This window comes from Erinaceus europaeus, chromosome 3 (genome assembly GCF_950295315.1).
Source record: "Erinaceus europaeus chromosome 3, mEriEur2.1, whole genome shotgun sequence".
NCBI classification, from domain to species: Eukaryota; Metazoa; Chordata; class Mammalia; order Eulipotyphla; family Erinaceidae; genus Erinaceus; species Erinaceus europaeus.
The window spans coordinates 170,342,877-170,363,661 of NC_080164.1; the positions used below are offsets into that span (position 1 = coordinate 170,342,877).

Consider the following 20,785-nt stretch of genomic DNA (forward strand, 5'->3'; position numbering starts at 1 on the left):
GGTCATATAGGCTCCTAAGCAGAATATGGGCCCCAGATCAGATCAGATCAAATAGATGGGGTTTACAGTCAACAATATTTATACACCTTTCCCATATTTGGGAGCTACTCTCTTCCCTGATCAGTTTTCTGGTCCATTTTATAGCCATGACATCATCTCCCCAGATGATAATTTGGATCCACCTGCATATCAGATGTCAGGCTAAAGAAAAATATTAGTATAGTCATGGGCTTTTTGGAATATAACGAAAATAGGACTACTAGCTATCTACAAAATGGAGAACCCTCAACTCTTCATCTGAATTATTCCAGCCTTTAGGTTCATGATTAGTCAACAACTTGTTTGCTTTATATGTTAACTAATTTTTCAGCCACCAGGTTCAAGATACTAACATGATGCCAACCAGGCTTCCCTAGGCAGATGACCCCACCACTGTGTCCTGGAACCCCACTTCCTCAGAACCCCACTTCCCCAGAACCCTACCCCACTAGGAAAAGAGAGAGAGGCTGGGAGTATGGATTGATCTGCCAACCCACATGTTCAGCAGGGAAGCAATTACAGAAGGCAGAACTTCCATGTTCTGCACCCCATAATGACCCTAGGTCCATACTCCCAGAGAGATAAAAAATAGGAAAGCTATCAGGGGAGGGGATGGGATATGGAGGTCTGGTGGTGGGAATTGCATGCAGTTATACCTCTCTTATCCTTTTTTTTTGTCAGTGTTTCCTTTTTATAAATAAAATTTTAAAAATAAATAAATAAATAACTGAACTGGAACCCTCCCAGTCAAACTAGAAAATGTTTTAACATGGAATTGATTTTGATTGATCACTTACTATGGAGTCAAACACATAATTTTAGGGTCCTTCCTCTACACCCACATTGCCATTTCTTTCACTTCACATGACTTGTCTGAGTATTCTGTTGCCACTGTAACAAATCACCACAAATGTAATGGCCTCCAAAACACGATTTATTTAATTTTCATTTATGGGCTTCACCAGTATAAGATGATTCTCTCTAAGCTAAAATCATGATGTCATCAGGATTTCAAGAACTAACCATGAACTGCTGCTAGAGAGATGGTTCAGTTGTAGAGTGTCAGACGTATACACATTAGGTTATGAAATCAATCCTCCCAGCTTTCTCCAACCTAAGATCCTTATTGTCATCAGCTCTATTCCTACTTTTTGGTTCTTATTGTTAAATTTGGTTGTTTTGTCTTGCTTTGTATCGGGATGTCTTTCAGCCAACAAGTTGTAGATACTACTGTGATTCCATTCAGACTTTGGTGGGCAGACAGTCTAACCAATTCTTCCTAGGACCTCATCTTTAGATCCCTACCCCACTAGAGAAAGGAAGGGGGTATACTAATCAACTTTCCATCACCCATGTTCAATAGAAAAGCAATTACAAAAACCAGAGCTTCCTCTTCCTGCATTCAAAACAGAGTTTTGGTTCATATTCCCAGAGGGGGAGCAATGTTAGAGGAAGATGACCAGGGGGTTCTGAACTCTAATTCCACCAAAACCCCAAGACCTGGAGAAAGAAGTTATTTTCTTACTAGTGGCTTATTACTGATATACAAAATTATGAAACAACAGGGTATTATTCCATACTGTTCCCACCACCAGCATAAGGATCCCAGTTCGAGCCCTTAGCTCCCCACTTGCAGGGGAGTTACCTCACAAGCAGTGAAGCAGGTCTGCAGGTATCTATCTTTCTCTTCCCCTCTCTGTCCTCCCCTCCTCTCTCGATTTCTTTCAGTCCTATCCAACAATGATGACATCAACAACAACAATAATAACAACAACAATAATAAAACAACAAGGGCAACAAAAGGGAAAATAAATAATTAATAATTAAAAAAAGAGGAAGGGAAGGCAAGATCATATTTTTAAACTTTTTTTAATATTTATTTTATTTATTTATTCCCTTTTGTTGCCCTTGTTGTTTTATTGCTGTAGTTGTTGTTATTGATGTCGTAACTACGGATAAGACAGAGAGAAATGAAGAGAGGAGGGGAAGACAGAGAGGGGAAGAGAAAGACAGACACCTGCAGACCTGCTTCACTACCTGTGAAGCAACTCCCCTGCAGGTGGGGAGCCGGGGGCTGGAACCAGGATCCTTATGCCGGTCCTTGTGCTTTGTGCTGCCTGCGCTTAACCCTTTGTGCCACCGCCCAACTCCCAAGGTCATATTTTTAAAAATATATATATACATATACATACCCATACACATATACATACACATACACACACATATATATGTGTGTGTATATATATATATATATATATATATATATATTAGTAAACCCACTTTTCTCTAACCTTGGAAGATTCACTGCAGTTTCCAATGAAGAGAATGGGGACGTATCCATAAACTACTGCAAAATATACACCTGAAAGCAGAAGTACACTAGAGTTTGCAGTGAGTATCCCCCTAACACTTCCTCTCCACTATTCCAAGCTTTGGGTCCATGATTGCTCAACAATTTGTTTGGCTTTGTATGTTAACTCTCTTTTCAGTCACCAGGTTCCAGATGTCATCAGGATGCCGGCCAGGCTTCCCTGGACTGAAGACCCCACCAATGTGTCCTGGAGCTCAGCTTCCCCAGAGACCCACCTACTAGGGAAAGAGAGAGGCAGGCTGGGAGTATGGACCGACCAGTCAACGTCCATGTTCAGCGGGGAAGCAATTACAGAAGCCAGACCTCCCACCTTATGCAACCCACAACGACCCTGGGTCCATGCTCCCAGAGGGATAGAGAATGGGAAAGCTATCAGGGGAGGGGATGGGATATGAAGATTGGGTGGTGGGAATTGTGTGGAGTTGTACCCCTCCTACCCTATGGTTTTGTTAATTTATCCTTTCTTAAATAAAATTTAAATAAATAAATAAATAAATAAAGAGAATTGGGGACCTGGCAATCTGGTGGTGGGAACAGTATGGAATAATACCCTGTTGTTTCATAATTTTGTATATCAGTAATAAGCCACTAATAAGAAAATAAATAACTATAAAAAAGAGAGATCATACCTCTGCACCGCATACTATAGTGTACTTACCCCCCAGCCCCACCCCCACCCCGCTTCTCTTTAGTAGGGGAAAGGTTCATTTCCTTTCTTTTTCCAGCTTCTAAAAACTTTGCATTCCAGGCTCATGTCTTCTTTCCTCATATTCAAAGCCAGCAGCATAAACTCCTCTCTCCTCACTGACTTCTGCTTCACACTTAGCTTTCCTCTCTGACTCTGAGTTTTGTGCCTCCCTCTTCTAAGGACTTGTGGAACCAGCCAGGGAATGGAGGATTATCTTGCATCACAAGATCCTGAACCACATCTATAAAAAAATGTTTTTTGTCTTCTAAGATTTAGAGCAGGATCTTATTTGGGTGAAAGAATTATTCAGCCCCCTGTACTAGCCAACAGAGAGTCAGACATTAATAAATATTTCTGCAGTAAACTTATTTAACTGCCACGCCTGTTCACTGTGCTCATACTTTAAATCTCAAATTTAAAAAAACAAAAATTCTCCTTAAACATTCTTTTTTATTCCAGTCCCTGGGTCTCTTTCTAATCATTGTAACTTACTTTACTGGCAGATATGAAAATGCACTAGAACAGTTGAGAAATCCAGAAATATGTGATTTCAGTTGCCAGCTCAATCACTTCTTGTTAAGCCTTGAAAACTTGACATATGAAAGAGAAAGACTGTGTAACATTTCCATTTCATAAAATATTCCACTAGTTTGGAAACAGGATTTTGCAAATTTCCAAATGTCCTCTAATAAAGTTATAAAGTACACACACACACACACACACTCATGCACGCACACGCGCGTGGAGGGGGAAGTCCTTGGAAATGATGGTGACAAGGGTTTTTCTAATTCTTTACATGTTCTTTGAGAAAATGTTTAAACAGAAGAAATAAATGATGTCCTTTCAGAGTTAAAACAGTTCCAATTGCTTCAACAGATCACTGCACAAGAGTGAGCAACTGCTTATTGAAATTCTGCCTACTGGAAGCACCTCCAGTGCCCTCTTGTTCATGGAAAAATCTGTAATATTAATCAGCTCTGGTTTTGCAAAAGCTGGGGCCAACCACAAAGAGACCAGTGTTGGGGGATACATAAGATGTATTTGTGGTATCCCCGCATTAATCAGATGATTCTGGCGACCCCAACATCACCTCCTGCACCTTTTCCACTGCCTTGCTCCTGAGTGGCTGATAAACAGTGTAGCCCATGAATATCTGTATATAAGTTGTTTTTAAGTAGTTTGACATGTTAACATTTTGATACAGGCTCACAATCCTTTGTCTGAAAATCTTGGGGACAAGTAGGTTCAGAATTCTAAACAGAAGACATGGAGCACATGTCATCTATGAAGTGAGCACTCCCAATGAGACTGAGTCAGTACCACTCAATATTTCAACAGTGGAATATACAAATACTCTCATCAAGTGGAAAATGGTGGAGATGTTGACAAACCGGCACATCAGTTCAGGTCAGCTTTGGACGCCTTTTATTTTAGAACTTGCCAGCCACCAGAGGTGGAATCAATGAATAGTGTAGGACTTGCAAGAGGGCTTTCCTGATTTCAATCCCTAGCACTGCATGTGCTCTGGTACTATTTCTATATGTAATAAATAAAGAACTCTTTTATAAAAAAAAAAAAAACCTAAACTTTCCCCCCCAAAAAAATCAGTATTCAAAGCATTTTGAATTTTAAAATTTAAGTAAAAGATTATAGAGCTATATTATGTTGGTGGGTTTTTTTGGTTTTTAAATATGCCATTTCCATCTAACTGGAAGCTTGGTGAAAACCCCAAGCTCCTGAGATGATGGACTAGAGCAGTGAGAGAGTCTTAGTGATTTTGCGTTTTTGCTTCATTATATACACAAGGAACTTGTAGCATGGGAGGTATAGGAGATATAGAGAAATTGCAAATGACTCTAGATTAGAGACTAGATTTTTGATGTCACAGAGATCTAGGCTGCACTCAGTCCAGACAAAATTCATATAAACTGGCACCCAGCTTCCACACTCATGTACCATTTCAGTCTAAGAAAACTGGGAAACCTGCAGCAGCAGCAGGTGCAATGCCTGGCACTCTGGACTGCTCATACTACATGCTCAATAAAAGACAATCTGTACTACCCTTCAGTAATTTAGGGGACCATGTGGTTGCACAGCCAGTAGAGCACAAACATTACTATGCTCAATGACTTGAGTTCAAGCCCTTGTCCTGACCTGCAAGAGGAAAAATCTTGAGCTGAGCAGTGAAGCAGTGTTGCTGGTGTCTCCCCTGCTCTCTCTGTCTCTCTCTCTGTCTTTATCTCTCTCTGTCTTTCTTCCTTGCCCCTCTCCATGGTGTCTAACCCTTTAACAAAAAAAAAAAAAGGTTTCCAAAACCAAACCCCAGCAATAACAGTGTTATACATATACATATACATATACATATACATATACATATACATATACATATACATATACATATACATATACATATACATACACATATACATACACATATACATACACACATAAACACATAAACACATGTACATACACATACACATATACATATATATGTATGTGATTAGTGACCAGAGAGATAGCTCACCAGGTCGGGTGCCTGCCTTGCTAGACACATGGTTCAAACTCCAGCAGCATATGGGAGATGCTATAGTACCACAGGAAGTCCCAGGGTCATGGGCCTCTTATTCTGTTTCTGTATCTCTCTGAATAATAATAAAACAGCCTGAAGCTTCCACGTAACACATCCATCTCTGCCCCCAATGAACCATGAGCAACTCTCCTGCATTTCTTTTTATTTTCATGACTAAGAGTTCAAAATGCCTGGGGGGAAATGAAACAATATAAAAAAAAAAACCTATAAAGAATAGTTAGAGTGGGAGTCGGGCGGTAGTGCAGTGGGTTAAGTGCAGGTAGCGCAAAGCACAAGGACCAGTGTAAGGATCCCGATCGAGCCTCTGGCTCCCCACCTGCAGGGGAGTCGCTTCATAAGCAGTGAAGCAGGTCTGCATGTGTCTATCTTTCTCTCCCCCTCTCTGTCTTCCCTTTCTCTCTCCATTTCTCTCTGTCCTATCCAACAATGACGACAACAAGAATGACTACAACAATAAAACAACAAGGGCAACAAAAGATAATAAACAAGTGAATAAATATTTTAAAAAGAATAGGAAAGCTATAAAAAAGAATACTTATAGTAAGGGGGGAGCCTTTAACAATGGAATAAAAATCACTCATCTGAGTCTTATAAATACAAAAACAAACAAAGAAGTCATAGGACATATATTGAATGAAGTACTATATTGTGTCATTTGAGACAAAAATGAATGGAATTGGCAGTGATTACACTTAATGAAGTAAGGAAGCAATGGACAGCTACTGAATGATTTCACTAATATGTAGAATAAAGATAACTGAATTTATATATACATTCAACCCATATCTGTGACCTTGGGAGAACAATGGTGGTCACCACTGGAGGGAGGTGAGGGGTCACAGAACTTGGTGGTGGGAGTGGTGTGGGATTATACCCCTATTATCTTATAGTCTTGTAAATCACTATTAAAAGAATTATAATATTTTTAAAAGAAGCAACATGAAGCAGAGAACTCATGAATGTCCCACCCCTAGAAATTAATCAAAGAAAGTGATTTTATGATTGTTATTGATTTGAATTAAATCAATTATATTCAGTAAATATTTGTTGAATTCCTTCCGACAAAACACTGAGCTAGATCTCAGAGTGACCAAGGCAGATTTCAATACCCATCACACTGTGAGAAACTCCAGGGATTCTCTTACATGCATGTTATGAGTCTCTTGCACAGTCCTTGACACACATTAGGTACTTAATGAATGTGTGTTGAGTTTTAATTAAAGTCAGTATTCTAGCAATCTAACAAAGAACAGAAGAAGATGAAGAGTGGAAACTGAGAGAAATATCCTAAGTGTGTTACATGGTGCTGTGGGATATATTTTCTAAATGGTTTCTTCTATCTTGTAATAAATAAATAAAGACTCTGAAGAAGATGAAACTTTTGTTCTATACTTATTTAAGATAGACAATCAGTATAAATTGTGGGAAGTTAAGGAAAAGATATACCAGCCATCTAAAAAAAATCTATACTCCCCCACCTGCAAGGGAGAAGCTTCACAAGTGGTAAAGCAGGGCTGCAGGTGTCTGTCTCTCTCCCTCTCTATCTCCCCTTCCCCTCTCAGTTTCTCTCTGTCTCTAGCCAATAATAAACAAAATATTTTTAAAAAATAAAAATCTACACTCTAGATAGAAGATTTTATAGGATATTCCTACAAAACTATAACTTTGCATAGCACATAGTATGTAACTTGGTGAGAGGAGTGCACAGAACAAGCCATGGGGCTCTCATACTGGGCTTTCAGCTTGTAAAGCTACAAAGGTGAGTCAGAGACAAAGTCAAATAAAACCAAGAATGACGTATGAAGAAATGAGACTGTACATAGAGGCATGGGATGTCTAAAAAAATTATCTTGCTTTGTTTTTGGCAGGAGATAAATGAGATGATGTAAGCCAACATGACTTAAGCAAAGCTTTGGAAAAAATTGCTGTGGTGGCATTTTGTACAAAAGATGAAAGGACATAACAGGAGGAAAATAAGGACTTTCAAGAAGTCCTTGAGGAAGAGAATGATGAAGACCTCAACTAGGACAAGACTGAGAAGATGGCCAGGAAGCAAGATGCTAAGAAGGAAAAATGGAATGGATCTTAATAAGTAATTAGCTGTAGGAAGCAAAGACAAAAGGACTCAACATTTATTCTTAGTTTGTGGGCCTTGGGGGCATGGAAGCACTAAGTAGGAGGTAGGATACAGCTGTTAAATGGGAAGATGGACATTCTTTTTAAATTCATGTATAAATTGGAAAGAGAGACAGGCTGGGAGTGTAGATCAACCTTTCAAGACCCATGTTCACTGGGGAAGCAATTACAGAAGCCAGAACTTCCACCTTCTGCACCCAACAATGACCCTGGGTCCATACTCCCAGAAGGATAGAGAATAGGAAAGCTATCAGGGCAGGGGATGGGATACGGAGTTCTGGTGGAGAGAATTATGTGGAGTTGTACCGCTCTTGTCCTATGGTTTTGTCAATATATCCTTTTTATAAATAAAAAAAAGAAGGGAGTCCGGCTGTAGCGCAGCGGGTTAAGCGCAGGTGGTGCAAAGCACAAGGATCGGCATAAGGATCCCGGTTCAAACCCCGGCTCCCCACCTGCAGGGGAGTCGCTTCACAGGCGGTTGAAGCAGGTCTGCAGGTGTCTATCTTTCTCTCCTCCTCTCTGTCTTCCCCTCCTCTCTTCATTTCTCTCTGTCCTATCCAACAACGACAACAACAATAATAACTACAACAATAAAACAACAAGGGCAACAAAAGGGAATAAATAAATAAATAAATAAATCAGAAAATAAATTACCTTATGTTCAAGGTCATAAAATAAAACTGATCAGTGATGTCAACAAAGCATCAATAGTAATTTAGTCACGGGAAAGGGAGATGGATGAATATCTTTAGAATCAGGGAGTGTACTGCCTAATACTGTATATTCCCAATTGGGGAGAGGTTGTTCTGAGATCTTGTACTACCTGTGACAACTCTGTAACTCCCTTTCATGGCCTGTAAATTATCACCTCTTTCAATAAATAAGCATCACAGGAGGACGGGGTCAGAGCACCTGACTGAGTGCACAAGGACCCAGGTTCAAGCCCCATGTCCTCACCAGCAGAGTGGAAACTTCACATGTGGTGAGTCAGAGCTGCAGGTGTCTCTCTTTCTCATTCTCCCTCTAACCCCACCCTCACCTTTTAATTTCTCTTTGCTCTATCAAATAAAATAATCAGTCAAGTTTTTTTTTTAATAATAAGTATCACAAATGTGCAAGTCTGGGGACCAGGTGGTAGCGCAATGGGATAAGTGCGCATGGTGTGAAGTGCAAGGACCAGCTCAAGGATCATGGTTTGAGCCCCTGGTTCCCCACCTGCAGGTGGTTTGCTTCACATGTGGTGAAACAGGTCTGCAAGTGTCTATCTTTCCCCTCTCTGTTGACCTCTTCTCTCTCAATTTTTCTCTGTCCTATCCAACAACAATAGCAAGAATAACTATAATAATAACAACAACGATAAACAACAAGGGTAATATAAAGGGAAAAAATAGCCTCCAGAAGCAGTGGATTCACAGTGCAGGGACCTAGCCCCAGTGATAACCCTGGAGGAAAAAAAAATGTGCAAGTCTACCTGCGATTCACGGTCCTTACTGTGCAGGAGAGAAAGTTTTTGGAAGTAGAGTGAGGCAAGCAGGTGTCTTCCTTCTGGCTTCCTCAAGTGCCCATCTTGTGTGAAATTAAAATGCACCTAAAACTTTAGATACATCTAAGACTACCTCATCTGGTCCCAGCTTGGTGAGTATTATAGAGTCTCATGCAAGTCCTTCACTCTGTCACTAAATTGACTCCCAAATTATAAATAGTGTTGTTTTTTTTGGGGGGGGGGAGTCCCGTGTTGGTGCGTCTGATAGAGTGTATACATTACTATGCCTGAGAATGCAAGTTCAGGTTCCCGGTCCCCAGCTGCAGTGTGAAGTCTTACAAGCAGTGGAGTAGTGCTGTAGGTGTATAGCATCCTCTCCCTCTCTTTTTTAATTTTGTAAATATTATTTATTTATTATTGGATAGAGACAGAGATAACTTGGGAGGGGAGGAGAAAACAGAGAGGGAGAGAGACAGAGACACCTGCAGCTCTACTTCACCACTCATGAAACTTTCCCCCTGCAGGTGGGGACCAAGGGCTTGAACCTGGGTCTTGGCACACTGTGATGTACACTTACTCAGGTATGTCACCAATGACCCCCTCTCCCTCTCTCTGCCTCCATGTCCTCTCTCCATCTCTCTCTGTACTGTCTAGTAGAAATTAGATGAGAGAGAAGGAAAGAAAGAAAGAAAGAAAGAAAGAAAGAAAGAAAGAAAGAAAGAAAGAAAGAAAGAAAAATGGCTGTCAGGTGCAGTGGATTCCTATGGCCAGCACTGGGCCCCTAACAATAACACTAGTGGCTATTTAAAAAGAAAGAAAGAAAGAAAGAAAGAAAGAAAGAAAGAAAGAAAGAAAGAAAGGAAGGAAGGAAGGAAGGAAGGAAGAAAGAAAGAAAGAAAGAAAGAAAGAAAGAAAGAAAGAAAGAAAGAAAGAAAGAAAGAAAGAAAGGGCAAAAAACAAAAAATGGAGTTACTGTGCTGACACCAAGTTCCAGCAATAACCCTGGTGGTAAATGGAAGAAAGGAAGGAAAAAAGATAGGAAGGAGGGGAGGGATTTCTTAAACCATTATATTAAGGAATGAGTATAGCTAGCTCATTGTTAGAGTTCATGCTTCACACACTGGAACCCCTGAGTTCAGTCCCCAGAACTCCAAATCACTAAGTTAAAATCAACAGTCACTATGTTGTAGTGTGTGTGTGTGTGGGGGGGGGGGGGGGGGTTGTCACAGAGCTTTTTCTTGAAAAAAAACAGTCAATTTTACAGGCTTTGTCTATCATACAGCCTCTGCTCAAACAATGCAAACCTGCTGTTTTCGTGGGAGAGCAGTTACGCGAACACACTATGCAACAAAGTTATGCAACCATGTGCCTGTGTGGCACTGAAACTTGATTTGCAAAAAAAAAAAAAAAATCAGACATGTCACTTGTGGCCCTCAGGTCAGAATCTATCAACCCTGTGTGTGGAGGAATTCATCCAGACCAGACTCTGAAGAAGAAGCCTTTTCTGCTCCTGGGGAAACTGAGGTACCGAGGGGAGCTTACACAGAAGGTAGTGTTTAAATTCATGTTTGCACACTCCAGAGGCCTTTAGGCTAATGTCTACGCTCATTAAAGTGGGTCTAATTCCTTTCCAAATGAAATGCTCAGAACCTTCTATAGTTCTTCTGCACACCTTTTGTAACTTGTCACAATGTGGCTAGATTTAAATTCCAGAACCCTAATTTACAAGATATCTGGATGTAGACAAGCACTTCAAAAAAACTGTGATAATTATACCTTCATCATTGATGTGTGAGGATTAGAGAAAAAATAGATCTAAAGCACCTAATAAGGAAAGGGTGATCAGACAGGGCAGTTGTCTTTTTAATTGCAAGGCATAATGGGAATAACAGCTAACACTTGCCGGATGTTTTCTGATATCCCAGATAACAGGTCAGGCACTTTACAGAATTTACTTCATTTTATCTCAAAGCAACTTTCTTTTTACTAATATTATTAAATATTATTTATTTTGTATAGAAACAGAGAGAAATTGATAAGAGGCAGAGAGAGAGACACACACCTACAACACTGTTTGATTACTCCTGAAGTTTTTCCCAAGAGCTTGAACCTAGGTCCTGCATGTTCAGCCAGATACACTACTGCCTGGCCCCGAAAACTCAAGGCAATTTTCTAATAAAGGTGCTATTATGTTATTTCTTTCTTCTCTGCTTGCAGGGAAACTGAGGCACAAAGGAATGCCTATGGGAAAGGTAAGAGATGTGGTTGGAACTTCATCTCAAGTAATTAGAAAGACTCCAAGAGACTTGAAGCTCACCTCCTTGCTAATTTACTAGCTCCACTAATTTGGTTCCAACTGAAATGCTTGGAATCTCCTCTCAGGTTCTGCAGACTTTTCATAACTCATGACAGTGTAAAACACAATTGGAAATAATTCCCTATGTCACAATTTTGGAAATTCAAATAGCATCTGACATTTCAAAAACATCTTTCTTGTCCCTGTACCTTCCACTCCCAATAAAGATCTTCAGTTAAAGGAAACCAAAAAAAAATTTTTTTTCTGAGAAAAGAAATGCAGTCCCCTTTCCAAAACTATCCTATAATCACTAAGCAAACCTGCAGTTTCAAAGCAGCACTGCAGAGGAGCATACTGGATTAATTATGCCAGACTGCAGCAATAACCTTGAATTAAAGCTGCAACCTTCTATTTTTAAGAAACACTTGCCTTTCTGGTTGATGAAACCTGTCGTCCCATCAGGTAACAGACGTGACCAGGAAAGAGAGAAGCGGTAATGAGTCAATCCAAGCTGTTTGATACATTTCAAATCTTCCTCCCACAGAGTATAGCTGCCACAAGCTACATCGCCAGTCTGGTTCTTGAAAACTCTCTCTCCTCCCTGATGGGTGAATGTGTCCCAGACACTAGGGCCTTTTCCATCTGCATCCCAGCCTCCTGAGAAAAGGAAGAAAATGGGATGGTTACACTCTTGACATAGAGGCATATGTGGAATGTAAATATTTGTTGCCCAAAGACCATACCTCATTAACTCAATGGACCAGATTCATAACTTTCAAATGTGCCTTTAAAATAACATGCATGAGTGGGTTGTGTGTTTAGCTGTCCTTGATCCCTGAAGCTGACTGGTGGCAAATGAAAAATTATTGCATGGTGCCTCCGCAGAGCAGGCTTTCATGCTTCATTATCTGAATGTCTCCCAGCTGGTAAACAGAGGCAGGCCCCAGCTTAGGAAAGTCTAAGTAGAAAACACCACCTTGTGACTGTTTCCTTTGGCTATGACTGACACTCCTTGTCTCGAATATATTTTAGGGAGTTTCTGGACCTTTCTTCTAGCCGACTTGGACCCTATCACATCCTCCGATCATAATCTTATAAGGGAAGTTAAGTTTCCACTCTTTTAGGGAAACCCCTATGTGCTACCAGACACTGGAGTGTTACCACTCTTATTTTTTATTTATAAAATGGAATTATTGGCAAGACCATAGGATAAGAGGGGTACAATTCCACGCAGTTCCCACCACCAGAACTCTGTATCCCCATCCCCTCCCCTGATAGCTTTCCTATTCTTTATCCCTCTGGGAGTATGGACAAAGGGTCATCATGGAGTGCAGAAGGTAGAAGGTCTGTCTCTGTTCAGCTTCCCTGCTGAACATGGATGTTGACAGGTCGATCCATACTCCCAGCCTGTCTCTCTCTTTCCTGGTGGGGCAGGACTCTGGGGAAGTGGGGCTCCAGGATACATTGGTTGGAGCTTTTCTATTCTTTATCCATCTGGGAGTATGGACCCAGGATCATCATGGGATGCAGAAGGTGGGATGTCTGGCTTCTGTTAATTGCTTCCCCCACTGAACATGGGCATTGACAGGTTGATTCATGCTCCCAGCCTCACTCTCTCTTTTCCTAGTGGGGTTACTATTCTTTTTTATTATTATTCCCTTTTGTTGCCCTTGTTGTTTTATTGTTGTAGTTATTATTTTTGTTGTAATTGATGTCGTCGTTGTTGGATAGGACAGAGAGAAATGGAAAGAAATGGGGAAGACAGAGAAGGAGACAGAAAAATAGACACCTGCAGACTTCCTTCACGGCTTGTAAAGCGACTCCCCTGCAGGTAGGGGGCCAGGGGCTCCAACCAGGATCCTGCTGCCGCTGGTCCTTGACCTTTGCACCACCTGCGTTTATCCCTCTGCGCTACAGCCTAACTCCCATGGGGTTACTACTCTTAAGGAAGGCCTGATGCGCTTCCCAGAGCCAGATCCTTAGTAGTAGTCACCAAGTGGAACCCCTTGAGTCAGGGAAGATCTTTATTTACAGGGAGAAAGCAGGACACATGCTCAATCATGCAGGACACCACAGATAATGACCCTAGTGTCCATGGGCCAAGTTCTTAATAAGTTATTAGCACACCTAAATGGAAACAGGTCATCTCCTTGTTCTATTGGTCCCCAAAGTTGGCCAACAGCAATTGGTCATTCCACAATGCCTCATTTGCATAGGGGCCTACTGTAGTTCATTCCATATTAGTTGAAAGGAGATCCTTCCCCTAGAACCTCCATCTGACCTTGACCTTCCCTTAATAGTAACACGGAGGCTGTGATGGCTCAAACTGCGATTATGGGGTGAGAAATAGTTCCTGCCTTTGGTGATGTGGTATCCTATGCTCATTCATTCATATTTTCACTAACACAGCCAGTGTTATATGTCAGGTTATTTGGTGAGCATGGGGGAAGTCAGAGAACATTCTACTGTGCCTTGAGTTCTTAGGGAGCTTAGAGGGAACAAAAAAACAATCCACGTAAAGGTCATTGCAATTAAATCAGAGAGTTCTTATCCCTTAGGGTGTGGACTAGAGTCAGGTCTGCTAGTAAAGTGAGTTCTTGACTGATAGTCGAAGATAAAATTGCACCTTTAAAGGGAATTTCTGAATTCCACGAAATGGGGTGAGGGAGAGAAGAAAGAAGTTAGCATCTGAATCAGCTCAGTAGAAAACAGAGTGACACATTAGAGGGACAGAAAGCATGATAATATTAGATGGATAATATCTGTTCACATAGAAATGTTTTAAAATGGGGAGTCAGGCGGTAGCACAGCGGGTTAAGAGCAGGTGGGGCAAAGCACAAGGACCAGCTTAAGGATCCCGGTTCAAGCCTGCGGCTCCCCACCTGCAAGGGAGTTGCTTCACAGGAGGTAAAGCAGGTCTGCAGGTGTCTATCTTTCCCTCCCCCCTCTCTGTCTTCCCCTCCTTTCTCCATTTCTCTCTGTCCTATCCAACAACGACTACAGTAATAAAACAACAAAGGCAACAAAAGGGAATAAATAAATAAATAAATACTAAAAAAAAAAAGAAGAAGAAGAAAAGAAATGTTTAAAATGGCAGTTAAAATCCTTAGAAGGTTAAGAAGGACCACTTTGAAAATTTTATGACTCCCAAATTCTCCTTCCAAGAGACACCCCACCCCCCAAAAAAAGTCTTTTCATAAAGATAATAGAAGATTACTTAGGTACAGGTGCAAAAATGGCAAAATCTTAAAAACATTATTGGTTTGTCAAAAAGTGTATAAACCAAGATTTACTTAATCATCACACCAATACTCACTTATCACTTGTAAAAATAAAATATTTCACAATGATGCAAACTGTTAATAGGAAACAGTGGGATGGGCTGAGATATATGTGGACACCATACTTCCTGTGTATCTTTTCTATAAACCTCCAAGAATTCTATAATATATGGCTTTTCTAATCTTAAAAAGACTATATACAGAATGCTGACCATATTTTAGGAATTTTAAGTTGTGCAAAAATAATACAAGTATTTTACAAACATAAAAACATGAGGTAAATATAAAGTAACATGTTTGAAACTGATCAAGTTATGGATCCAGAAGAGGAACTTGAATTGCATGTTTTATATGTATCATTCTTTTTTTAAAATTTATTTTTTATTTAAGAAAGGATAAATTAACAAAACCATAGGGTAGAAGGGGTACAACTCCACACAATCTTTTTTTTAATATTTATTATTTATTTTCCCTTTTGTTGCCCTTATTGTTTTAATGTTGTTGTTATTGATGTCGTCATTGTTAGATAGGACAGAGAGAAATGGAGAGTGGGGGGGGGAGACAGAGGGGGGAGGGAAAGATAGACACCTGCAGACCTGCTTCACCACTTGTGAAGCAACTCCCCTGCAGGTGGGGAGCTGGGGGCTTGAACCGGGATCCTTAGGCCAGTCCTTGTGCTTCACGCCATGTGTGCTTAACCTGTTGTGCTACCGCCCAACTCCCTATATTTATCATTCTTTATGCTGAGGGAAAAATCAAATGAGGGATTGTTGATGAAATTGTTTATAGTTCTTTCTACATGCACCTAAAATATTTCAGAATGTAAAATATATATAGTCATAAAAGTCAAGACACATTTTTGTATATAAAATATCATGCCTATTCTGGCAATCTGTATATACATACACAAATGCAGATGGTTACAGTTAGAGTAAAGCAGATTAAAGCAATAATGAGGAAAACTTTAGGTCTGCATTTAGCATCCACTGACCCGTATTTTATGTACAGGACCAACAGGGTTGAATACAGTCTCAACCCTCCCCCCTAAGAAAATAAATCATAGCATGCACACAGTCAGTTATGGGGGGAAGGGATGCAGAGATGTTGCCATAAAGAAAAATTCTGAAAAGTTGAATATAATATTTGATATCAAGTTAAGCTACTAGGTAGCTGTATAAAGAAGTCATGACTATTAGAAACTATCACACTCTGGAGCAGTATAATATAGAGGTAAAAAGTGTCATACATTCCACCAGTTCTCACTGATATAGGCAGTTCAGAGAGTTGTAGAAGAGAGAACGTTGACATTCAGTCTTAGAATGAAATAGATATGGATGCTGAACTACCAATTTGATTCCATTTGATGTTCTTAATTTTGAATAGAATACCTACATTTACACATGCTTAAATCAGAGTCTATCAATAAAATGAATATGTATCATGCAGTTTCCAAGTACTACCATGCAGTAGTCTCTTTTTTAATTGATTTAGTAATGATTGATAAGATTGCAGGTTAAGAGGGGCACAGTTCCACACAATTCCCACCACCAGAGTTCCAAATCCCACCCCCTCTACAGTACTCTTATCTGTAGCTTCCACATGAACCATTGATTCTCATAGAAAGATCTTTTTCTCTTTCTTTTTTCAAGCTCTTACATCAGGACTTCAGTCCCAGGAAGGCAGATGTGTGAATCTGGCAGGATTATTAGTCCACATTTCTGCTTAAACTAACACGATAGAGATGTTCTAGAATTTCAGGTTTTCATGGGTAACAGGAGCTACCTCTCTGCTAAATTTGTACCTTCTTTTTTTTTTTAAAGGACATGTTTCTTTCATTTATTTATTTTCTCAAATCACTTCATTAGTGGGATAATCATTGGCAATATAGTTGTTGAGACGTAAGCACATTTTTTCATCCCCTTTGTGATAGAGGTCTGCAAAACACTTATCACCCCCAACTTGGGTCCTTCTCCACCACTATGGACCAGGACCCCAAAGTACCCTTCACCTCCTCATCCCCCCTAGCTTCCCAGAATTCTTTGCTTTAGCGCTATATACTCTTTATTTACTTTTAAGTTTCTATAGTTTGCTTATAAAGTATGTGTAGGAAAAGTTACAATATTCACTTGTAATCATGAAATCAATGGACTAAGCCCTCCAGATAAAAGACAAAGATTCTCAGATTAGAGTATTTAATCTAGTGACCTATGATTTATCAAGACATTTAGGTTACAAGAACGTAAATATTTTATTTATTTTTATTTTATTTGGGACAGAGAAATAGAGAGGGGAAAATAGAGAGGGGGTGTCACCTGCAGCTCTGCTTCACCCCTCATGAAGATTTGCCCTTGCAGGTAGGGAGCAGAGACATGAACCTGGGTCCTTGAGCATGGCAGCATGTATGTTCAGGTGGATGTACTACTACCTGTCCTGAAGTCATAAGAATTTAAAAAGTTGGAAAATCAAAATAGGGGGAAATATGCCCTTGTCTCCTCCACATATACACAGAAAATAAAACATAGAACTTCAGTGGGAACAAGAGAGCCTCAATGGAGAGAATTTACATCATGATATGATGATGATGCGATTTTAAAATGCATGTACATTCACAGCCAATTTCAAATACGTGAAGCAAAATTGACACAACTGAGAAGCAAAGTTGAGGAAACCCACCTTCATCATGGGAGGTTTAATTAATCTGAGTCACATCAAAAATTCTATAAACAAAACAAAAAATTTATTTTTGTAATAAATATCCAAGAAGCAAAGACTTCAGTTCATCTTATGATGCTAGAATAACTTTGATATCAAAACTTCTCTCAACATCCAAAAAGGAAAGAATAAGGATGGCAGATCTTAACAAGCCTGATCTAATTGATATAAATGACACTGCACAAGAATGAACACAATTAAGAATACACATTCTTTTCAAGCAGACAAAAACATTATGAAAGCTCAGCATAAATTGGTCCAGAAATAAAGTCTCCACAAATTTCAAAGTGTTGAAGAAATGTAAATGACAACTTCTAATCAGCTATGTCAGAAGTCGGTGACCAAAGAACATTAGAAAGTACCCAGAGTTCATATATCTAAAAAAAAATACATGTAAGTAAGCTGACGTTAAATGAGAGGATATTAGTGGTTACCATGAATTTATGAAATTAAAAAAAAGAAAACATTGTGACATCTACTGTAAGTAATATCTAGAGAGGAGAAAAACCTAACGAGTTTATAAGAAAAAAGAAGCTTCAGAGTTACATTAAGTATCTTTCTTAAAAACTGTGGAAAAGGGGGTCAGGCGGTAGTGCAGAGGGTTAAGCGCAGGTGGTGCTAAGCGCAAGAACCGGCATAAGGATTCCGGTTCGAGTCCCCAGCTCCCCACCTACAGGGGAGTCACTTCACAGGCAGTGAAGCAGGTCTGCAGGTGTCTGTCTTTCTTTCCCCGTCTCTGTCTTCCCCTCCTCTCTCCATTTCTCTCTGTCCTATCCAACAACAATGGCATCCATAACAACAATAATTACTACAACAACAAAGGCAACAAAAGGGAATAAATTAATAAATATTTTTTAAAAATTTTAAAAACTGTGGAAAAGACAAGCAAAATTATACAAAGAAATTTATTCACATCTATGTTTCTTGCAGTATATTTTATATAATAGCCAAAGAAATGGAAACAACTTGAGTGTCTAATCATAGATGAATAGATACGGATATTGTATAGACATACCACATAGTATTTAACTCTAAGAAAAAATGACATCGCTTTTGCTACAACATGGAGGGAACTAGAAAGTGAAATAAACCAGGAGAGGAACAAATACTGCATAATCTCACTCATATGTCCGATTTATAAAAGAAAGCAAGATAAAAATCAAGGTTAGTCCTATTCCCAACTCTGACACCATCTCTCTTGACAATACCTTTGGTCCACCTGCATGTTAACTGTTGGGCTCAGGCAAAAATTAGTAAAGTTGTGAGCCAATTGGAATATACCTTAAATAGACCTACTAGCTTTTTCCAAAATGGAGACGCCAAATCTCATCTGATATATTCTTGCCTTTAGGTTCATGATTAGTTAATATTTTGCTCTGCTTTATATCTTAATGCTTTTTTGGCCACCAAGTTGCGATGATACCATGATGCCAACCTGACTTCCCTGGGAAGATGACTTCACCAATGAGTCCTGGAACCCCACCTCTTTAGAGGCCTGCCCCACTAAGGAAAGAGAGAGATAGGCTGCGAGTATGGATCGACTTTCTAATGCCCATGTTCAGAGGAGAAGCAATTACAGAAGCCAGAAATTATGTATGCCATAATGATCCTGGGTCCATGATCCCAGAGGGAAAAAGAATAGGAAAACTTTCAAAGTAGGGGATGGGATACAGAGATCTGGTAGTAGGAACTGTGTAGAATTGTACCCTCTTATCCTATGGTCTTGTCAAAATTTCCATTTTTATAAATAAATTTTTAAAAATCAAGGTGAAAATGTTATGCTTTATTTAAAAAATCAAGGTGAAATAGTAAACTGTGCTCAATTTCAGCAGAAATAAGAATTCAAAAGTTCAAAAGGAAGAATTGGGAGGGTGATATAAGGTAACTGTGAGTCCAATATCCTATGGTAATAGGAGATAGCAATTTGGTCGTAGGTGAGGCAAATTAACACTTATTTCATGGAGAAGGAAAATGGTACATATGTGACAACTGCCATCTTATAAAACTGAATTTACTCAATTAAAAAAAAAAGTCATAAAAAAAGGAACTAGAAAAGAAGTTGGAAATAAGAGAGCAGAATTCTGATAACAGTCCATAGAAGACAAAGAATGAGAAAGATTAGAAATAATAAAATAGAAGACTCACAATGATAGAGGCTAATAACAAGCAAAAGGTAGTTTTTAGAAAGTTAAGTAAGTTGGGAAAATGCAAAATAAACTTGTAAATGAGAGCAAATAAAAACGAATACCAGTAATAAAAGAGAACTACAGAAAATGTAATGATTATACTAATGAAGAGTATACTATTTTTTTCACAAAATACTTTATCTATTTGTATTTTGTTGGCTAGAGACTGAGATGAATTGATAGGGAAGAGGGAGATTGAGAGGGAGAGAGAAATAGAGACACCTGTAGCACTGCTTCACAACTCATGAGGCTTCCCCCCTCCCTGTAGGTATAGACTGAGGCCTTGAACCAGTGTCCCTACACATGGTAATGCATTTTCTCAACCAGGTGCACAACTACCTAGCTCCAGAGTATAATATCCTTAAAATTTATTGACAAGTTACAAAAAATAGCAAATTCAAGGAAATTAAAACTTGTCAAAATTGGTTTAAGGTAATATGAAAATTCTAAAAGGCATCTGCTTAATCATTTAAATATTAAATCAATAGTTAAATGTTCCACCAACAAAATGTTATGTCAGTTGATTTTTCAACTGAGTTCACCTACTAAACATTTTTAGAAACAAAATTAAACACTATTTTAGGAAGCTCCGTATAGGGTTTCTTTGTGTAGAACCCTGCCCCTTTAATTTTTTTATTTATTTTTATTATTTTTTTATTTATAAAAAGGATACTCTGACAAAGCCATAGGATAAAAGGGGTACAACTCCACACAATTCCCACCACCAGAACTCTGTATCCTATCCCCTCCCCTGATAGCTTTCCTATTTTTATCCCTCTGGCAGTATGGAACCAAGGTCATTATGGGGTGCAGAATGTGAAAGGTCTGGCTTCTGTAATTGCTTCTTGGCTGAACATGGATGTTGACAGGTTGTTCATACTTCCAGCTTCTCTCTCTCTTTTCCTAGTGGGGCGGGGCTCAGGGGAAGCGGGGCTCCAGGACACATTGGTGGAATTGTCTGTCCAGGGAAGTCTGGTTGCCTTTTCTTTGGACAAGTCAG

The 20,785-nt window shown here is 39.4% G+C and overlaps 1 protein-coding gene across 2 annotated transcripts in view; it reads right to left on the minus strand.

Annotated features, from left to right (window-relative positions):
• LOC103114228 (cytosolic beta-glucosidase) overlaps window positions 1-20,785 on the minus strand; it is a 287,653-nt gene that overhangs the window by 218,075 nt on the left and 48,793 nt on the right. For both annotated transcript variants that reach the window (XM_060188271.1, XM_007523878.3), the window contains exon 2: window positions 12,036-12,263. In XM_060188271.1, coding sequence (XP_060044254.1) covers window positions 12,036-12,263 — 228 coding nt within the window. The remainder of the gene's footprint in view (window positions 1-12,035; window positions 12,264-20,785) is intronic.